General features: G+C 39.1%; 1 protein-coding gene across 1 annotated transcript; it reads right to left on the minus strand.

Annotated features, from left to right (window-relative positions):
- Positions 1 to 8395: 8395 nt before the first annotated feature.
- Positions 8396 to 9340, minus strand: LOC116600248 (olfactory receptor 502-like). Its single transcript, XM_032360380.1, has one exon. It carries the CDS (start codon positions 9338 to 9340, stop codon positions 8396 to 8398), a length of 945 nt encoding a protein of 314 aa, XP_032216271.1.
- Positions 9341 to 23172: the final 13832 nt, after the last annotated feature.

Here is a 23172-nt window from a genome sequence, read left to right on the forward strand (position 1 = left end):
GAAGTACTGATAAATAAAAGTGGAAAGTGGAGTATTTCCAATGAAATCATCAGTTTGTATACAAAGCATTTTTTTTTTAAGATTTTATTTTTTATTTGACAGAGAGAGAGATCACAAGTAGGCAAAGTAGCAGGCAGAGAGAGGGGGAAGCAGGCTCTCCGCTGAGCAGAGAGCCCAATGCAGGACCCTGAGATCATGGCCTGAGCCAAAGGCAGAGGCTTAACCCACTGAGCCACCCAGGTGCCCCTGTACAAAGCATTTAAAGTATTAACTAATTACCTGATATATTCTTATATATTCTGATATCTCCATTTTTCCAGAACAAAGAGTGTATAGTTTTAAAATGTGTGTAAATATATGTGTGTGGGGTATATACATATATACATATGAGCATGCTTAAAGAATCCAAACATGTTTTCTAACAGTATTTTCATGATAGGAGTCTGGTGTTCTAAGAATTTTCTGACTAGCCCTGTACCTTGAATATTTTCTCCTACTTTTTTGGTTTATAGTTTATAATTGTACCCTTTATATCTAGGTCCATGTTTTATTTTGTGTTAATCCTACGGAAGGTGTGAGGTTTATGCTGAGGTGCTTCTGCCCTCCATGGGTGTCCCATTGCTCAGCGATGTTTGTTGAAGGGCCTTCCTTCTTTCACTGGATTGTTTTTGTACCTTTTTAAGAAAAATCAGTTGGGCACACTTGTGTAGATCTTTCTCTGGGTTCTCTAAGCAGCCTCTGTGATTTGTGTGTCTCATCTTCCACCAGTACCACCCTGTCCTGATACTACAGCAAGTAGTAAGTCTTACTATCATGTGAAGTGATACTTTCCAACTTATTCTTGTCTCTCAAAATGATTTTTCATATTCTAAAATATCTCCTTTTTAGTAATATAAGCATTTAGTGCCATAAATTTCTCTCTCGGCACTGCATTATCTGAATCTCACATGTTTTGATATCTTGCTTCTTATTTTCATCTGTTGTATGTATAAATACTGAAGTCCCAGGTCTTTTTTTTTTTAATCATTTATTTTCTGTTTAGAGAACTTCCTTTAGCAATTAGTTAAGGTAGCTGTGTTAAGAGTAAATTCTCATTGCTTTTTTTCATCTGAAATGTCTTCATTAGTCCATTTCTGAAGGCTACATTTTTCCAGTCATAGATTTACATTTGACATGTCTTTGCTTTTGGTACAGACAGTCTCTCACTTGTGATTTTTTTTTTTTAAGATTTTATTTATTTATTTGACAGAGACGATGAGAGAGGGAACACAAGCAGGGGGACTGGGAGAGGGAGAAGCAGGCTTCCTGCTGAGCAAGGAGCCTGATGTGGGGCTCGATCCCAGGCCCCTGGGATCATGACCTGAGCCCAAGGCAGATGCTTAACGACGAAGGCACCCAGGTGCCCCCACTTATGATGGTTTTGACTTGTGATTTTTTGGCTTTACAATGGTGTGACAGCAATATGCATTTAGTAGAAACCATACTTCAGATTTTGAATTTGGATCTCTTCCCATCACTCATGATGCTGAGCAGCAGCATGGAACCACAACTCCCTGTCAGCCACACAACCAGGACAGCTAATAACTGATGCAAACACAACTGTTCTGTACGTACACAACCATTCTTCTTTTCACTTTCAGTACAGTGTTCAGTAAGTTACCTGAGATAGTCAACCCTTTATTATAAGATGATTTTGCATCAGATGCTCTTGTCCAACTGTAGGCTCACGTTAGTATTCTGAACATGTTTAAGGAAGCTCTGTAGGTTGGGTGGATGAGCTGTTGAGCTGTAGCTGCAGGCTGCATGTCAGTGTGTGTGTTCAGCTTCCTGTTGAGCGCTATGGACACAACTCCAGTAAAATGCTCCCTGCAGATGGTTGAGATGGAAGTCCAGCTGCCCACTCTTCCCTGATGGCTGTTAGTGATAATGTCACCCTGGCTACATGCCTTCTTGCCCCCAAATAAGCTCAGCTCCTTGTTGGGCTCCACTGCCACTAGGGGAGGGGAAAGTAGAGAGCTGGTTCACCCTGCCCTGTCCTCGCAGGGCGTGGGTGAAAGCTCAGCTCGATGGGTACTTTCCCAAGTAGGGTTGGAGGCAGGGGCAGCTGAGTACCATTAGCCCCACCTCATACTCCCTCATTAAGTCTCATCCTGCCAGGTGACATGGAGGCTCATTTCCCTGCTGGATCCAACTGACATCACCCAGGCAAGAGAGTGGGTGGGGTGAACATAAGCAACATGCTTGGCCTCACTAAAACCTGGGGGTGGGTGGCAGGTATGATTTTCTGTAGGTATTTGTCTGGAGTAAGGTGGGTATGGCCAAAAGCATTTCTGTTCTGTTGAGGCCACTCTTTTCCAGTTCTTCGGCTAGGAGAAACTGGATTTTCTTAGAGTTTTTTTTTTTTTGTCTGTGTCCCTTGGTGATTCTTGATTGTCCCTGTCCAGGATATAGGGAAACCCAGGGACTCACTGCTGTGTTGTTACTCAGGTCCCAAAGTCCCTAGGAGGCTTCCTTCTTCTTTATACCTTTCGAATATTCCTATGTTTAATTTTTTTATCTATAATGGATTTTTTGTGTTTGGCGTGTGTTCGCACGTGTGTGTGTGTGTGTGTGTGTGTGTGTGTGTGTGTGTAAAACAAGAAGGGGAGGACCTGAGAGGAATGGAGCTACTTCATCATCAGTGGGACCAGAAGTCTATGATTTCAAAAATTTAGAGATATTTTTCTACATTCTAATTTATTTTGTGCAAGAAATTTGGTCATTAGACCAAGCTAGCCTGATCTATCCAACAGAGAAATCTCTACCCTGAACTCTGAATAGTAAGGGTTGACTGGAAAGGAATGTGTCTGGGACAGATGAAATTCTCTAGTGGTGAAGCTGTCTCCCAAGAGCCCCTCAGTCCAGCCTATCAGAGAGTCTATGCCTTAAAAGAGGGCAAAATATTAAGAGGATATTTGGGACCTTGAGCTTTCACCTAACCCTACATGCCTCAGTCACATCTTCTATAAAATATAGTTAAAGAGAAAAAAAGCCATCATAATATTATTCTGAGGATTAATTGGGTTAATATGTATAAATCCCTGAGAACAGTACCTGGAATGCAGTAAATACTGACATAGTATTAGCTCCTATCGCTTACACTGGTAGTACTGGTACTAGTCCTCTCACTAACATTTGATTTCTAGATCTTCTAACTCTCCAGCCAGGCAAATACATGAGGGAGACATTATTCAGCAGAAGGTGATTACAGTACTTTTACTAAATGAGGCTGGGATCCTAGTTGCCGATCTGTGAACCAGTGTGGAGGCAGTGACGGAGCTGTGCTGAGCATCAGTTTGTATAAAAGCCTGTCACAACGGGAGCAGGTTCTGACCCGAACACTCGGTCACTTGAGTCAGGCTGAAGCATTCAGCAGATCAGTGACCAGGATTCTATGGCAGCAGACAGTGATTCATACCATAGCAAAAACACATTCAGTCATCCATTCCCTTATTCATTTTTCATTCATTTATTTCAAATATGCATTTATGTTATTGTGCATCCATTAGATGCAAAGAACAAAGACAAAGTGGTAGCTATGGAAAGCTTTCAGCACTGTGAAGAAAACAAATATTAAGTCTATAAGTGCACTGAATGTTCTGAAGAAAACAGAGTTCTATAGGTGTACTTAATTGGTTCTGGAGCCTCAAGAAGTCTTCCCAGATAGAAAACAACACTTGGGTTGGTATCTATAACATAAGATATTAGCTTATGATTAGCATAAGATATAACATAAGACGTTAGCAAGGTAAGGGGGTAATGAATTCAGGGAGAGGTACTCTCACTGCATGTGGGAGGGTCCTGAGGCAGCAAAGACTACGGACATGTTTAAGGATTTAAAAGAAGAAGTTATTTGGAGACCAAGGGAAGACTGGAAAAAGATAGAAATAGAGCAAGGACTGTATTCAGGACTCTGAGTCATTTTAAGAATTTCTCTCATTTTGAATGATACCAAACATTTAAAGAAAAATTAATAACGATTCTACTCAAACTATTCAAAATATAGAAGAAGGAATGTTCCAAATTCATTCCATGAGGATAGTATCATCTTGATACCAAAACCAAAGGTATCACCAAAAGGGAGAACTACAGGCCAATATCTCTGTTGAAAATGATGCAAAAATCCTCAACAAAATACTAGCAAACGAATCCAAAAATACATTAAAAAAGTCATTCACCACATTTAAGTGGGATTTATTCCCAGGATGCAAGGGCAGTTCAATATTTGATTATCAATCCACATAATACATCACATCAGTAAGAGAAAGTATAAAAACCATATGATCATCTCAATAGATGCAGAAAAAGTATTTGACAAAGTACAACATCCATTCATGATAAAAGTAGGTTTAGAGGGAACATACCTCAATATAATAAATGCCATATATGAAAAAAACCACAGCAAACATCATACTCAGTGGGGAAACAATGACAGCTTTTTCCTCCTAAGATCAGGAACAAGGCAAGGATGTCCACTCTCACCACTTTTATTCAACATAGTACTGGAAATCCTGGCCACAGCAATTAGACAACAAAAAGAAATAAAAGGCATCCAAATTAGTAAGGAGGAAGTAAAACTTCCACTATTTGCAGGCGACATGATATTACATATGAAAACTCTAAAGACTATGCAAAAAAAAGAAAAAAGAAAAAACCTACTAGAACTGATAAATGAATTCAGTGAAGTCATAGGATACAAAATAAATGCGTAGAAATCCATTGCATTTCTATACACTAATAATGAAGCAGCAGAAAGAGAAATGAAAACAATTCCATTTATAATTGCACCAAAAATAAGATACCCAGGAATAAACTTAACCAAACAGTTCAGAGATCCGTATTCTGAATACTATAAAACACTGATGAAAGAAATTGAAGACAACACAAAGAAATGGGAAGACATTCCATGCTCATGGATTAGATGAACAAATGTGAAAATATCTATGCTTACACTACCAAAGCAATCTCTATGAAAATAACAACAGCATTTTTCACAGAACTAGAACAAAAAATTCCTAAAATTTATATGGAACCATGAAAGACTCCAAATAACAAAAGAAATCTTGAAAAAGAAAAGCAAAGCTGAAGCTATCACAATTCCAGGCTTCAAGGTATATTACAAAAATTGTAGTAATCGAAACAGTATAGACACATAGGTCAATTAAACAGAACAGAAAACACAGAAATAAACCCACAATTATAGTGTCAGTTAATCCTCAACACAGCAGGAAAGAAGATCCAGTGGGAAAAAGACAGTCTCTTCAACAATGGTGCTGGGAAAACAGGACAGCTACATGCAAAAGAATGAAACTAGACCACTCTCTTACAGCATACACAAAAATAAATTCAAAATGGATTAAAGACCTAAATATGAGACCTGAAACCATAAAAATCTTAGAGCATAGATAATAATTTCTCTGACCTCAGCCATAGCTATATTTTTCTGGATGTCTCTTCAGACAATGTGAACAGAAGCAAAAATGAACCATTGGGACTACATCAAAAGAAAAAGCCTCTGCACAGCAAAGAAAAAATCAACAAAACTAAAAGACAACCTACTGAATGAGAGAAGATATTTGCAAATGACATACCTGATAAAGTGTTAGTTTCCAAAACATGTGAAGAACTTATAAAACAACACCCAGAAATTAAATAATCCAATTAAAAAGTGGGCAGAAGACATGAACAGACATTTCTCCAAAGAAGACATCCAGATGGCCGACAGTCATACGAAAAGATGCTCAACATCACTCATCATGAGGGAAATGCAAGTCAAAACTACAATCACCTCACACCTGTCAGAATGACTAAAATAAAAAACACAAGAAACAACAAGCATTGATGAGGATGTGGAGAAAAAGGAACCCTTAAGCACTGTTGATGGGCAGGCACACTGATGTGACCCCTGTAGAAAACAGTACAGGCATTCCTCAATAGTTAAAAAAAGAACTACCCTATGATCCAGTAATCGCACTACTAAGTATTGACCCCCAAAATACAAATGCACTAATTCAAAAGGATGCATGCACCCCTATGTTTAAAGCAGTATTATTTATAATAGCCAAATTATGGAAGCAGCTCAAGTGTCCATCAATACATGAATGGGTAAATAAGAAATGTATGTATTCCAACATACATATATATGTTGGAATATTACTCAGCCATAAAAAGATTGAAATCTTGCCATTTGCAATAACATGAATGGAGCTAGAAAATATAATGCTAAGTGAAATAAATCAATGGAGAAAGATAACTATCATATGATCTCACTCATATGTGGAATTTAAGAAATAAAACAAAGGAGCAAAGGAAAAAAAAGAGACAAAGCAAGAAACAGACTCTCAGTTCTGAAGAACAACCTGATGGTTACCAGAAGGGAGGTGGTTGGAGGGCTGGGTGAAATAGGTGATGGGGAGTAAGGAGGGCACTTGTTGTGATAGGCACAGTGGGGTGCATGGAATTGTTGAGTCACTGTATTATACACTTGAAACTAATATAGCACTGTATGTTATCTATACTGGAGTTAAAATTAAGTAAATAAAATTTACCTTTTTTCTAAACTCTTTGGAATATATTAATGAAAGAAGAAATCTATTTAGATTTACCGTCGTGGTGGTTGTATAGAGAATGAATTGGAAGAGTAAAAGAGGGTAGAGGAAAGCTGATTAGGGTTGTATTAGGATTCTCCAGAGCTGCAGAACCAATGAAGAAATGTATATATGAATATATAAATACATATACAGAGAGATTTTAAGGAAGTGGCTTACATAATTGTTGCAGTTGGCAATTTCAAAATCCACAGTGCAGTCCAGCAGACTGAAAATTCCATAAGAGTTGATGTTGTAGTCTTGAGTTCAAAGGCATTATCCCTCTTTTTCAGAGGACCTCAGTTTTTTTCCCTTCAGGCTTTCAGCTGATTGAATAAGCATTCCACACATGATGGAGAATAAGGTACTCTACTCAAAGCACAGCAATTAAATGTTAGTCACTTCTAAAAATACCTTCACAGCCAAGACTGTTGTTTGACCAAACAACTGATCACCATAGCCTAGTCAACATATAGAATGAGCTACCACAGGAGTTCTATTGCAAAATAAATGTATAAGGAGGTAGTTTGAAATACAAGTGTTGACAATGAAAATGAAAAGAAGTAGGAAGTAAATATTTAGACTCTGAATGTATGACATTTTGTGACTGGATGCAGGACTGTGAAGGGAGAAGAGAAATCAATTTCTCTCAGGGTTCAGAATCCATAAACTGACTGAGGGGCCTCTTGCTGGGATACAGAATATTGGAGGGAGGAATTTGGGGTAGGAAATGATACCTCTGTTTGAGATGATCTGTCCTTGAATTTCATTAGACAAAAGCACTTTGGTTTAAAACATTAAAGAGAGGACTGGGGAAGAGAAATAAGGTGGTAGTCAGTACATAAAGATAAGTTAAGCTTTATGGAGGAAACACAATCCAGTCCCCTCTAACTTCCTTCATAGGATGTGAGTCTGCCCATGAACAAGTCACTTCAAGAGTTGTTTGTTCCCTTAGGCCCTGAGAAGTTCAGGAGTCATGCTCACTCCCACAGAGAAGACACCTATTTTACCTGATGGAAGCATGCACAGGTCAGGAACATCCTATCCTGTTCTTTTATGAGGTCCCCTTCAACGAGGCTGGAACCAGGGATGGGGAACAAATGCCAACATTTCTGGGTCAACAGTATCCATTCCCAGCAGATAACTTTACTGCAAAAAATGTTTCCAGTAGTTTTACTGTCTGGTTCCACTTGGTCATTTCCCTTCAAAATGTATTCAGTCATAATAATTATGCTCATTTCAGGTTAACTTCTGCTGAAATGGACTTAGTCTTAAAGGTATGGAGGTACAATAACCTTGATTAATGCAGAGAACTGCTTTTGAAAAAATAAGAAGAAAACTTATAAAGGATTTTTAGTTGATTAGGTATGTTTTCATGTGAACCAATTTGTGTTCGTAATTTAAATTAATTTTGTTGGTGGTAACTTACTATAAGCCTGATTTACAAATTGGTATCAGAAAATCCACCCCCCCGACTTTAAAACCTCCATGCTGGCTGACATACGGACCGACATATTTAGACCACATATATATAATTTTTAGACATACTTAGACCACATAAATATAATTTTTATTATTATATTTATGGTATTTTATCAAATACTATAAAATAAAATGTATTTTATTATTATATTTATATTATATTATTATATTTAATATAATATTTATAATAATATATCATTTTATTATTTATATTTATTATATTTATAATAAAATATATTTTATTATTATATTTATGGTATTTTATCAAATACTATATAAAAGCTTCACTAAGAAAATATTTTTCTGGTGAGCTCCCTCTTCAGCGCCCCCTTCATCTCACTATTCCTGAGGCTGTAGATGAGGGGGTTCAACATTGGGACCACTATCAGGTAGAACACAGACACCACCTTGTTCTGGTCAGTTGAGTAGCAGGACTTGGGCATCACATAGATGAATGTGATGGTCCCATAGAACAGAGTAACTGCTGTGAGGTGGGACGTGCAAGTGGAGAAGGCCTTGCGGCGTCCCTCAGTGGAGCGCATCTTCAGGATTGTGGCGAGAATACAGATGTAGGAGACTGCTATGACACACACAGTGACCGCGATGATGGAGCCAGCCGTAAATGAGGGGACAACAGCAGGGATACTGCTATCAGAACAGGAGAGCTTAACTAAAGGAGCAAAATCACAGAAAAAATGGTTGACTTGATTTGGTCCACAGAAGAGGAAAAATGAGAAGCAAATAGTGAAAGAGGAAGCATTGAGAAAACTACCTATGTAAGTCACTGTGAGTAGGCGAACACAAACTTGTGTGCACATTTTGGCTGAATAAAGCAATGGGTTGCAGATTGCCACGAAGCGCTCATATGCCATGGCAGCCAGCAGGAAGCACTCACTTGACCCAAAGAAAACAACTGAACCCAGCTGGATGGCACATCCAAGATAGGAGATGGTATTTCTCTCCACCAAGAAGTTTACAAGCATGTTGGGTGTGACAGCAGATGAATAGCCTATGTCAGCCAAGGCCAAGTGGCTCAGAAAAAAATACATAGGGTGGTGAAGCTGCGAGGAGATTCTGATCAGAATGATTGTGCTAAGGTTACCAGATATGGTCACCAGGTAGATGCAGAGGATGGTCGGGAAGAGGATGACTTGAAGGACAGGGTCATCGGTTAGGCCCAGTAAAATGAACCCTGTCACTGCAGTGTGGTTCCCACCCCCCAAGGAATCCATGAGACAATGGAGCAGCTCCCCAAATGAACCTGTGGTGAAAACATTATGGGAGTTATAAATTTGATGGCTTCATTTTCGTTAATACACAAAGACGTTATTATAAACAAGCAAATATTTAAACTAAGTTTGAACTAATTCTTTTTACTTTAAAAAATTTATTTATCTTACATAAAATTTTAGAGTAAAAAATGTGTTTATATGAGTATTCTGTATTTTAAGAATTGTGTTCAGCAGAAACTAGGAAACCCTCGAATAATATACCCTTTTCTCTTTATGTTATTTATAAAATGTGTTCAAAGTAGCTTTAAAGCTAAAGGTTAAAAACATAAGATTTACATAAAGAACAAAAGGAATGGTAAGCCTAACAGAAAGGATAAAAATGTGTATAATAGCCTATATTTAAACATTTTAATGGAGTCTTGAGTAATAGCTAACATTATTGAATGCTTACTAAGTGGTAGGCACAGGATTAAGAATTTTGTATATACAGTTCCTTAATTTCTATGAACTAATATTAAGCATTTTAATGTGATTTATAGATGAAGAAACTGACCTTAAAAATATTAAGTAATTTATCTAAGTTTACATAGCACGTGGTAGAATCAAGATATGAATCCCAGACAGTTTGAATCTAGTTCATTCCTTCGGTGACTATGCTATAAACAAAATTAAATAATACTTAAGATGAAGCAGTCTCTTGGAAATAGGTGGATAACGAATTAACCTTTCTACTTGAGGATAGCTAACATATAAAAAAAGGTACTAGTTAATCACAAAGTTCACAAAATCTGTAAAATAAGACCATTTCTTAAAAAGGAGAAATATGATTTTCTTGATAGGACAAGGGGAAAAAAAAGGAATTTCAAATTAAGGTTATAAACGAAAAGTCACCTATTGTGAATTTATTATGTACATGTAATATTTACAATTAAAATATTGTCTTATCAAGGAGATTGATGTCAATCTACTAGGCAAAACATTATTAATATCTAGGACATAATTAAACTACATTTATTCAAACAAAATCATTTTCTAATGTAGCAATGCTTTCTCATTGGAGAATTCTAGAATAAAATAATTTTATTTTGTTATGGTGTACAGCTGAATAAACTTCCTGCCTGAGAAATTAAGAAGTTTCCCATGTCCAACCAGTGAGTGGCCAGATGGAATCTCATCTCCATGTTTTCTGGCTTTATATTCTAGACTTTGTCCATGGTATCTGCTTGTCTGTCAGCTAAAACGTTCAGAACCATAAGGAAGACTTTCCACAAGATATTTACTATCAGCAAGTCCCCAAAGCCTCTCAAGGCTAGTGAATTTATTAGCATTATTGCTGAGTTCCAGGTTTAGATGGTGTAAGATGACCACATGCATTTCTGGTCCTAGGAGTGGATACATGATGAATCCTGGTACCTGGAAGTATGCCTGTTTATATGCACTAAATAGACCATAGGTTAATTCAGCTCAGGTCCCTTGTTAGCAGATGGGTTACATCTGCTCTGTTTCTTCACGACAACTTGAGAGTACAGATACAACTTTAGAGAATCATATGAAGTCACAGAAGCCAAAATCCTACCTCTTGAAATAAGAATTCATTCATCCTAGAGCGAGAAATTCAGTCATGGTTATTTGGCAGTTGTGCTATCTTATATTATTGTTTGTTTTGGGGAATAAATCTCTGAAGATTCTAGTGATTGAAATGTGAATTTAAAAGCACCAGGGATCATTATCACATTCTTCAGTAAATATCAAGCAGTTCCCTTCACACAGACACAACTAAACTTTAAGGGTTCTGTCAATTCTCAAGTGATCTCTTTATTTTTTCTTTTTATCTAGGTATTGGTGCACTTTTGTTTGATAATTATTGGAAGTGTAATATAATAAATTATGGTTAAATATTGGCTCTAAGTGTACTTTGATATTTCAGGTTAAGGAATGCTAAAGATATATAACTTGAGTTCCATTCATTCAAAATGTATTCATTTTCTGAGTATTTTATAATGATATAGATAAGGTACTCCATTAGATACCTGGGGTAATGGGGAAGGGGGGAATGTCATGTAAAGCTGAATTTTAAATAACATAATTTTTAAACAAGTGTACATTCTTTTCTAGCAAAAAGTTTTAAATGAGTATCTTTAAAACTGTGTATACATAGGGAACTACGAAGTAAAAACATGTTTGGGATGACTTTCTGATCAGACTTAGCCTGCGTGCCTCAAAGGGATGACTACTGACCGGCTAGGGGCTTATCCGACTAGAAGGATGATGGTAGAAACAGCTGTCTTCAACCTGAATACTCAATCAAATTCCCTTGCTAAACCAAATTGTAGAAAGTCATATCTTACTTTCCTGATGCACCCCTGATGGATTTTCCAGTAATAATACTAGCCAACCTTCATTCAGACTTGACTCCTTACTGAGCACTGTGCTTGATTTTTTACTTACATTTTCTCTTTTAATCCTCATAATAATTTGGTAAACAAAGTATTTCCATTATTTTAACTTTACCAAGAGAGAACTATGGCTTAGATTAAGCCACTCGTCCAAATGTGCTCAAATGATAAAACTAAATCCTGGTTCAAAATGCAGGTCAGACTATGAGCTAGAAGGTGTGCTCTTAACTGGAACTGCTGTCTAGTCAACTTCAAGACTTGAGTGACTCTGTGATTACCACTAGTTCCAGCCAGTCCTTGATTCAGTTTTCTTTCTCCCCTTAACAATGCCTAATTCCCTAAAACTGGCCCACGGTCAGGTCCTGAGTGATGGAGTTTTTAGAATGTTGGTGAGGTTGGTGGGGTCTGAAGCCAAAAGCCAAGAAAGAGTTTTTGAGACATATTTAGTGCAAAATGATGGTTTTATTAAAGCTTGGGGACAGGACCCCTGGGCAGAAAACACTGCTGCCCTGGATTGTGAGGAGAGACTGATTATATACTTTGGGGTCCAGGGAAGTAAAGGTAAGGGAAGTTCCAAAAGGACTTTCATATGCTAAAGAAGACTCACAGGATACTGGGAGCCTTGCTATTGTCCAACTAAGATGGTTTTCCCTTCTAGCAAGGCATTAACATTAAGACAGTTGGGAATTTCCTGTTTGTCAATGGGCTGCAGGTAATAAGGACATTTGTTTTATCAACATTTCCTCTGCCTTTATTTCCCACACCACTGAGCACCAGGTAAGTACTTGGGATCCTAATTTCTGGTCCTGTTGATGTGGTTTAGGAATATAGGTGAGGTTCAATGGGGTGGGGTCCAGAACTTATGACCAAGAAAGTGTCCTTGAGATGTCTTTGGTGCAAAAAGGTGGGGTTTTTTGGTGTTTTGTTTTGTTTTGTTTTTAATGGTTTGTAACTTGTTTAATCTTTTTATAATTTTTTTTAAATTGTGTTATGTTAGTCACCATAAAATACATCATTAGTTTTTGATGTAGTGTTCTGTGATTCATTTTTTTGCATATAACAATCAGTGTTCCATGCAATAAGTGCCCTCCTTAATACCCACCACCAGGCTCACCCATATCCCTACTCTCTTCCCTCTAAAACCCTCAGTTTGTTTCTCAGAGTCCACAGTCTCACATGGTTCGTCTTTGATTTCCTCCAATTTCCCCCAATTCAATTTTCCTTTCCTTCTCCTAATGTCCTCCATGTTATTCCTTATGCTCTACAAGTAAGTGAAACGATATGATAATTGACTCTCGCTTCTTGACTTAATTCACTCAGCATAATCTCCTCCAGTTCTATCCATGTTGATACAAAAGTTGGGTTTTCATCCTTTCTGTTGGGCTGAGTAATATTCCCTTGTATATGTGGACTGCAACTTTATTCATTCATCTGTTGAAGGGCCTCTTGGTTCTTTCCACAGTTTGGTGACTATGGCCATTGCTGCTATGAACACTGGGGTACAGATGGCCCTTCTTTATCTTTAGGGTAAATACCCAGTAGTGCAATTGCAGGGTCACAGGGTAGCTCTATTTTTAACTTTTTGAGGAATTTCCACACTGTTTTCCATAGTGGCTGCACCAACTTGCATTCCCATCCACAGTGTAAGAGGGTTCCCCTTTCTACACGGTCTCTCCAACATTTGTGGTTTCCTGCCTTGTTAATCTTTGCCATTCTAACTGGTATAAGGTAGTATCTCAATGTGGGTTTGATTTTAATTTCTCTGATGGCTAATGATGATGAAGGTGGTTCTACTGAAGCACGGGGATGGGACCCATGGGCAGAAAGAGCTGCTGCCCTAGGGTTGTGATGGATGGCTGATTATATACTTGGGACTTGGGGGAGGTAAAGAAAAGGGAGGTCTCAAAAGGATTTTCATTTGTTAAAGACTCGCAGGATACTGGAGGTTTTGTCATTGTCCAGTTAAGGTTGCTTTTCTCTCTAGCAAGACATTAACATGAGGACAGTTGGGAACTTCCTGGAGGAATATCACATTTGTCCCACCTAGGAGGTGGGGGTGGGAGGATTTGCGGGGTGACAGCTTGTGCTTTGTCCTTAGCTAAACCTTCTGCTGCCTCATCATTGTGTTCATCAATAACCAGCTCTTGTTGATTTTACCTCCTAAGTTCCTATCAAATGTATCCACTTCTTTGCATTTCAATGATGTGGAAAACAAGGCAGAAGAAAAAACTTTAAATTTCCTTCCTACCTACAGCTCCCTGACAAGTCCTTGAAATAGGCAGAGTAGACATTCCTCCAGGAACTCAGCCACCTCTGTGTTAATACTTTGCTAAGGGCAAAAGGCAATCTTCGCCCAACCCCCAAGATCTATAAGTCTAATTTAACATATAAAAATTCCTGTAGAAATTTCCTTTATCTCTAAGCACCCCAAGATATGTGTTGGCAATCATCTCCCCAGCCTGTGGCCCACCGATATACATCTGAAGGGTCTCACTGATGGGGTTTGGGAATATAGGTGAGGTTGGGTGGGGTGAGATCCAGAGCCAAAGACCAAGAAAGAATTCTTGGGACATCTTTGGTGCAAAATGGTGGTCTTATTAAAGCACAGAGATAGTGGGCAGAAAGAGCTGCTGCACTGTGGTCTGGAGGAGGGGCTGATTATTACTCAGGAGTTGGGGAGATGAGAACAAAGGAGGTGTCCAGAAGGACTGTCATCTGTTAAAGAAGACTCAGGATACTGGAGCCGTGAATATTGTCAAGCCAAGGCTGCTTTTCCCTCTAGTGATGCGCTAATGTGAAGACAGTTGGGAGCTTCTTGGAGTAATGTTACATTCCTCCTATCACAGTCCTTGTCAGTGGGCTACAGGTTCAAAAGAAATTCAATTTTATTTACATTTTCTTCTGCCTCAGCCTCCCTCAATTTCATGGAGGGGAAGGTGATTTTAGGGCTCCAGGAAACTGAGTTATGGATCTTTGAAAGTTAGGCTATTAGTAAGAAAGCTTTTTCCTTGTAAATCCCTGAGACATTTGCAAACTGGGGGAGACTCCTGGCCTGCAGGACTGGGATCTCTGTCAGTGAACCATTTGTTCTTCCTTTAGAGCAGCCAGGAGTGCTTGAGGAATGTCCCACATATCACATGGGGGGTGGGGAGATGGAGTGTAGGGCGCCAGCTTCTGCTTTGTCTTCAGCTATCTTTTGCTCCCTCATCATCATGACTAAGATTTCATTAGACGTTAATAAATGACTTTTTCCCAACAACAGCTAGCCCCCTCAGAGTCCTGGAAACCTTGCTTCCAAAATTCTTCAGAGACTTACGCTCTCCCTGACTCCCTCCCAACTTGAAAGTATATAATGGGCTATCCCTCATGCCCCTCCTGCAGCTCTTACCACCCACAGGTCTGTCCCCATGCTTTAATAAAACCATCTTTTTGCACCAAAACCATCTCAAGAATTCTTTCTTGGCTGTCAACTTCAAACCCTAAGGTCTTTCCTACATCATCAACACTGCAGTAGTTGTGCTTATTGCTTTTCCTTTTTTTTTTTTAAATTTATTTATTTGACAGATCACAAGCTGGGAGAGAGGCAGGCAGAGAGAGAGAAGGGGGGAGCAGGCTCCCTGCTGAGTGGAGAGCCCGTTGAGGGGCTCCATCTCAGGAGCCTGAGATCATGACCCAAGCCGAAGGCAGAAGCTTAACCCACTGAGCCACCCAGGTGCCCCTTTATTGCTTTTCCTATAAGCACATTTGCCTTTCTGCACAACAACCAGAGGGAATTATTTATTAAAAGGATTTACTATTATTCATTTTTTGAACTATCAAATAATTGAGCCCTTAGTTAAAGTGGCTCGTAAAGAAAACAATGGCCCACTGACCAGGTCTTCACAAATCCAAATTCCAATTTCTAACAGGGAAACATTTTTGACTCTTTAAACTAGTTCATGTTTAAGATACCCCAGTGTCTGTAAATAAAATGCTTTCCTAAAGAAAAATTAGGATTTCTTCCTGTGTTTTGCTTGTGATGAATAATAAGAAATATATGTTTGGTCTTGGTCTTGGTTTCTAGGACAGAGTTCTTAAAACCTTCAGAATTTCCTAAGTGGTGAGAGCAACCAAGGAGCCTTTTGTTGTGTTAATGAGGTGACTCTGGGATTGCACGTTGGGATGGGTTCTGTGTTGGGAGTGGGGGTTGGGGAACAACCATGCAATAAGAGGAGTGAAACTTCCAAGTCCACCCCCTGATTTCTGGGGAAGAGAGAGAGGCTGGGTATTGAATTAGCCACTGTAAACAATCAGGCCCAGGTAATGAAGCATCCATAAAACCCCAAAGGGAGGGGCTGGAGAGCTTCCAGATTGGTGAACTCATAGAGATTTGGGGAAAGTGGTGTGCTCAGAGAGCAGGGAAGCTCCACACCCTTTCCCATGCCCTGTGCATCTCTTCCATCTGGCAGTTCCTGAGTTATATCCTTACATAATAAATCAGTAATGTAATATATAAAATGTTTCTCTGGGTTGTGGGAGCTGCTGTAGCAAATTAATCAAACTTGAGGTAGGGGTAGTAGAAACCTCTAACTTAGAATCAGTCAGCCAGAAGTACAGGTAACCACCTGAATTTGTGACTATTGTCTGAAGTACAAGCAAGGGTTGTAGGAACCTCTACCCCATAGCTGGAGGGTCAGACACACAGGTGATATCTGGGTTTGGGACTGACAGTGGAAGTTAGGTCATGGGGAGGAAGGGGAGGGAGTTTTGTGGGACTGTGCCCTTAACGTGTAGGATCTAATGTTATCTCCAGGTAGATAGCGTCAGAACTGAGTTGAATTGTATGACACTCAGTCAATGTCCAGAGAATTACTTAGTAGTTCTGGGGAGGATACTACCCACCCCCATTGGAATTAATGACTAGAACCTTTACTGCTATTTTCCCTATTTATTTAATTTGAACATAATTGTTATAAGGAGAAAAACAGTGGTTTTTTCCAAGTCTGAGAATTACCTCAGATATTACTGGTTGAGTTCCTTATAACAAGGTCAGAACAGAATAATCAAGGGTGATCTTTAAAAAGGGGGGGGCACCTGGGTGGCTCCATGGATTAAGCCTCTGCCTTCGGCTCAGGTCATGATTTCAGGGTCCTGGGATGGAGACCCATATCAGGCTCTCTGCTCAGCAGGGAGCCTGCTTCCCCCCTCCCCCCACCTGCTTCTCTGCCTACTTGTGATCTCTCTGTCAACTAAATAAATAAAATCTTAAAAAAAAAAAAATCAAGGGTGAGATACCAAAACAGAATAAATTTAGTTCAATATTCTGCAAAGTTAAAACAAAAATTAATAATTTCTCACAACCGACAAGCAAGTATCAAGTTTGAAAGATATATAGCAATAAACAAGTAGAGCTAAAACAGAATCTCACCAGCAAGTTTATTAAAAGTAAGCATCTCAACTTTATTCTAGTTAAGTAAGGAATATAAATCTTGGGGTGCCTGGGTGGCTCAGTCATTACGCATCTGCCTTTGGCTCAGGTTATGATCCCAGTGTCCTGGGATCAAGCCCCACATCAGGCTCCCCACTTGGTGGGAAGCCTGCTTCTCCTTCTCGCACTCCCCCAGCTTGTGTTCCCTCTCTCACTGTCTCTCTCTCTGTCAATTAAATAAATAAGATCTTTAAATAAATATATATAAATAAAATCTTTAAATATATATATATAAATACGCCCTCAAAATAGGTCCTTAGTTCACATATATGTGAAAAATATTTTTCCAATGTTTTACTTGTATCTATACAAAGTTATAATGGAAAATTCAGTGGATTTTCATCTCAAAGTCTATTGTTACTTAAAAATGCAGTTTCTTAATCTTTCAAATTTGCAGCTATTGATACAAGCCCTGTGGTTATAACTCTAATCAAGGCTGAATTAAATAGCTTAATGGTTAAAATTTTTATTTCTACAGCTTGTACCATTTTTCTCATTGGCCCTAAGTTCTTATGTAGTCCTCAACTGACACTCTGTATACCTCCACCATTCATATTAATATACACATTCATATATGTTCCACTCCTTCCATTTTTCATGATGTTGGACTTAGTAATGGATACTTAGGTATATCAAAAACATGAGCAACAAAAGAAAATATAGGCTAATTTGCTATATTAAAGTTACAACTTTTGTACTTCAAAGGCAACTATCCATCAGCGGAGAAATAACACAAAGAATAGGAGAAAATATTTGCATGTCATATCTGATTAGGCCTCGTAGCAAATTATAAAGAAATAGCACTTACAATTCAATAACAAACAACTCAATTCTTAAAATGATTTTATTTTTAAGTAAATTGCACCCAGTGTGGGGCTCAAACTCACAACCCGGAGATCAGGAGTTGCGAGCTCTATTGACTGAGCAAGCCAGGCACCCCACCAGTAACCCAATTTAAAATGGGCACTGCGGGCCGCCTGGGTGGCTCAGGTGGTTGAGTGTCAGACTCTTGATTGCAGCTCAGGTCATGATCTCAGGGTCATGAGATGGAGACCTGTGTGGTGGGATTCTCTCTCTCCCTGTGTCCCTCCTTCTCACTCTCTCTCTAAAAAAAATCAAATAGGCATTGTTCTGCTTCTGGAACCCTGGCCCCCTCACTGCTCCAGCCATAACAGAAGCTTCTGTGACTCACTGTTTTCCACTAGGACAGGAAGAAAGAATGTTTGCACTAAAATTAATATACTGCTACTACTACTATGATGTTACTCTTAGTTCTTATTATCATTATTATTCAGTCCTACTAGTATGGTGGCTCTGAAGCCAAGGCTTTCTTACCTTATTGCAATTATAAGCAAAGACATTTGTGAGCTCATTAGAACAATTACTTGCCTCTGATGTGGAAGTTGTTTTCCTGAAACTAGACTTTGGGTTTGGATTAGTTGGCGCAGAGTAGATGGTTTTAATGACTCCTCGGGGAACCGGGCAGACATTGCTCATAGTCAATTTCAGAGACCACACTGAGGCTGAGGATTCGTTCAGGGATTCACATCTCCTATATTTGGAACTGAAGCTGAGGTGCAGAACTGAAGACTAGCCCCAGAGACCTAGTTGGTGAGACTCTGTCTCTGCCTATCTCTGTCTCCCCCAACAGCTCAAGGTAATACATCTGCAAGGCACAGCACTTCTCCCTGATAATGGGGACATTAGAGCAGCAGGGCATGTCATTAATTCTTAACTCTCTTTCTCTCTCTATTATATATACATTCTTAACTATATATATGTATTCAATCAGAAATTATGAATACTAGAGAAATTCATCTTCTCCCACTTAGAGGCCTGAAACTCCCTGGCTCTTTGAAATGAAACAAATCTGGCATTTTTAATAAAAATTCTAAAATCTCTCTTAATGGCTTTAGGGATGACTGGTAAGTACTGTCTGAACCTGAAGCTTGCCCTACCACTGAAAGGGGCCATCTGGGCAGGTTTCATTCAGGAATCAACACACGCTTGGAAACAATCACCCATGTCTGCTGTTTTCTGGCAAATGTACACGTACTGACTAAGTGAAGGATGAGAGATATTCTAGGAAGGGTAGGATCTAGGTTTCAAGCAAATAGAATCTGACTTATAGTGAAGCTAGCTAGAAGAACAAAAATGAGGCTAAAGAAGACATTTTTAAACTCATATAAAAAGATTACTTTTGTGGAAATAGCCCATGGCCAAAAAGATACTGACTCTCTTACTAGGTTGTTGGACAGTAAAACAATTATCAACATCTTCACATTCGGTCGTCACAGATGTCTTACTCTGTCCTGTTTTAGCGGATTGCTTTTCTCAGCTGAATTCTAATAATTAAGGAGATGAGTGTTTCAATTTTTGTTTTTCTTGTCAAATTACACACAAAGTATATTTTAAGCTTGTGCATTTACTGATTAAGTGCTTGGGAGAGAAGTATCCAAACACATAATAGTACAAACACAAATGCAAAAGCAATATGCAATGTGCAAAAACGGAACTTGAAATTGGGCGTAACTAAGTACATGGACTGAAGCGAAAAGGTTTTCTTATTTAACTCCATGTGTCTGTGAATAAGCTAAAGTGATTCTGAAAATAGAATGGAGACAGTTATAGAGCTGAGTATGTAACAGCAGCTTGGCAGCATGAATTAGCTACTTACTGCTCTATCGTAGATATTCAGTTGATCAATAAAGGACGTTTCCCACATAAATTGGTGTTGAAAGGAGTAAGAAAGAAAAGGATGTGAGGGTTCAGTCTAGCAATGAATATGCTTTGAGTGTCTATCCGTGGGGGAGGAGGATACACCTGGAGTACCAAATGCCAACATTCTATCGGATTCATTCGGTCTCTATTCATCTCACATTATGCTTTAAGTCATATGAAGATGTCAACAGTGCCCATGCCAGTTGTGCCTTAACATCTTTTTTTCAAGTTTGAAAATATATTTCTTCTATCTTTCACAACCACGTAATGATTTGGCTAGTTATAGAATTCTTGGCTGGAAAGAAATACTTTTACTTGAGTATTTTGAGCCAACGTATTGTCTTCCAGTTTTGAGCAGAGCTGTTGTGAGGTATGTTGGTGCTTTCTAATACCGTTTTAAAAATCTCTCTTGCTCTCTCTTTCTAGAAAGTTTTTAGGATTTGAAATTTTATGATGGTATAACTTGGTGTGTGACTGCTTTTACTTACTCAGCTGGGTAACTGATTTTTTTTAAAAGATTTTTACTTATTTATTTGATAGAGAGAGATCACAAGTAGGTGGCGAGGCACACAGAGAGAGGAGGGGAAGCAGGCTCCCCACTGAGCAGAGAGCCCCAGGCGGGGCTCGATCCCAGGACCCTGAGATCATGACCTGAACCAAAGGCAGAGGCTTTAGCCCACTGAGCCACCCAGGTGCCCGGGGTAACTGATATTTTAATATCTTCTTGGATTATAAAAAATCATGATATAGCATCAGAATTCCTTCCATTGAGCATTTTAGACCATCCTTTTACCCAGACGTTTTTCTTCTTCAGAAATCAATTGCTACAGTTGGTCTCTAGTGTAGGTGGAGTATTATCAAAATGTATGCCTGTCGTGGTGTAATTCAAGGAAGCAGTCAGAGAAAATAGGATTTAAAGAGAAGATCCATAGGAGCAAATGTCATTAAAAAAAAAAAAAATCATGTTCAGTGTTGTTTGTACACACTAACACTGTGGGATTTCTCTGTATGGAGCTGACACCAGAACTGTGCCAAAGGAATGCTATTTACATCTACTCAGTCCCTCTGTCTATTCATTGTTTTCCTCAATGTCTGATGTTTTCTCATTCCCCACCTTTCTCCAGAAGAAAAAAATTCAAGGACAAAAAAAATGACTGAAGAAATTCAGTGCACCAGACCCAAACACCTCCTTCATGAGTTTCCAGAAGATCAAGAACATCAGAGTTCCCTTTTTGTGTTTTTCTTAGCTTTGAATGTCATCGTCCTGGCATGGAAACGAGACAATTCTGATACCCCAATTTGGTTGGAATTTCCTTCGTCTCATGCACATTTTAGGCTGCAGGGGGCGCTGTCTTCCCCTCTGCATTCTACACAGTCTCCTCTTACAGAAAACAACCATTATCACCATGGGCACCTTTACACAGATTAATTTCTTACATGCTCTGCTCACCAGGGATGATTGTCTCTTGGCCAGAGTATCCTATGGCGAATCCATATCCACTGGCCACCTTATGAACTGTGCAATCATGGTGTCTAAAGAAATCCAAAATAACTTGCTGTCCAGGACTCCCTTGAGTTCAAGGGCCCATGTAATGGTAGCCTCTCTACTGCTGCATACTGACTGGCCCATCATCCATCTCTTGTCTTACATAGCTACACGGACTCTAGCTCTTGGATGTTAGGGATTTGGCACAACAGAGAACCAGCTTTTTTGTTGTTATGTCTCTACAAAGATCCCCAGGGCTACTAAGAGTGTTTTCATCTCCCTCAACCTGGATTTAGTCCCAATGACTCTCCCCACTGAAACCTTTTTTAAGCTACATTTTCGATTTCTCATTCCTGGGTCCATCCAGCTTCCTTGTTTGAAATTCCAAAACAAACTGGCGCAAGCCCTGTCCTGACTTGGACCAGGTGACCAAGGGCAGGAACATGTTTGAATCAGTTGTCACATGCCCCAAAGCATTCTTAGGGAAGGAATTTCCCACAGACAGTACCAAAGAAAAAGACTGTTGAATGGACTTCAAAGGAAAGCAGTTCTTGCTGTTAAGAATTAAGTTGAACTGGTGCCACATGCCTTAGAAACTGGGATAATATGAGTTACAAAAATAATTATTTATCAAATGCAGGATATCAAAATGTTTCATGAAAAACAAGAGTAACCGCCCATCTTAGAAATTTTGCTTAGTGGTTCTTTATTGTTTTCTCAAATAAAAATTTTCTTTATACTGCTCCTTTTTTTCTCTGTTGCCTTCTGTGGGGATCTCTGGATGGTAAATACAGAAGGCATTCATTTCTCAGGTTGTGTAACATACCTTGTTTATTTGGAGCTTATGTAAGTGTAAACAGCAAAAATCCGAATTACTCTCATCTGCAGGCCTTGCTGTCTGAAGGAAAATACATATCAGATTAATTTTACTTTCCAAGAACTCGGTGTATCATTTTGCTGCAAAATAATTTTCTCTCATAGCACATTACTGAACAAATCCTACAGGTCAGTATGTTGATGTCACTCAGATCAGTCACGGACAGATGCCCTCCCTCAGGCATCCAAAACGCAATACCCCTAGTATAACTGCTGCCCAAATTAGCTCTTTTCTCAGATCATAAAGAGGCCTTCCTTAAGCCAGACAGCAAAACTGTTTCATGGGAAGTCACAGCATGAGCATATGACTCACAAATACAAACACAGTAAATACAAGAGGGAAGAAGCCTTTCTTTACTCTGCAGGTTGAGCTTTTCCACTCAGACAATAACACCCACCTTTCTTCCAGGCCTTTTTAAATTTTGGTAACATTTGGACAGAATTATAAATAAACATTCCCAGTTGCTGAACTTACTCTGCACTATTAAGATGGGGACTTTCCACCAAGGAAAATCTAAATGTGTAATTAAGCCTCAAACCAAAAGCAACAGCGGCTCCAAGGCAAACATGGTAATTCAGAGCACCCACCAACTCACCGTTCTTCACAGCTGACTGAGTTCTTGGTTGTGGGAGAACAAAGTACTAGAGGTTTTGAGCTACGCCTCCAGTTACCGCCCCAGAGAATGTTCGCTTTTAAAGTTTGTCCCCAGCTGAATGAATGAATTGTGTACCTTCCTTCAACTCAAGTCCTTCCTAAAAATTGCAATTAAATCTCATGACCCAGGGATTCTTCAAAATACCTTCCCCTTCAGAATCTCACTCCTAGATCTAGAACTTCTTTCCCGGTTGTGCTGAGGAATGGAGCACATTGTAAGTTCTGGCCCCA

The sequence above is a fragment of the Mustela erminea genome, chromosome 9 (genome assembly GCF_009829155.1).
Source record: "Mustela erminea isolate mMusErm1 chromosome 9, mMusErm1.Pri, whole genome shotgun sequence".
Lineage (NCBI taxonomy): Eukaryota > Metazoa > Chordata > Mammalia > Carnivora > Mustelidae > Mustela > Mustela erminea.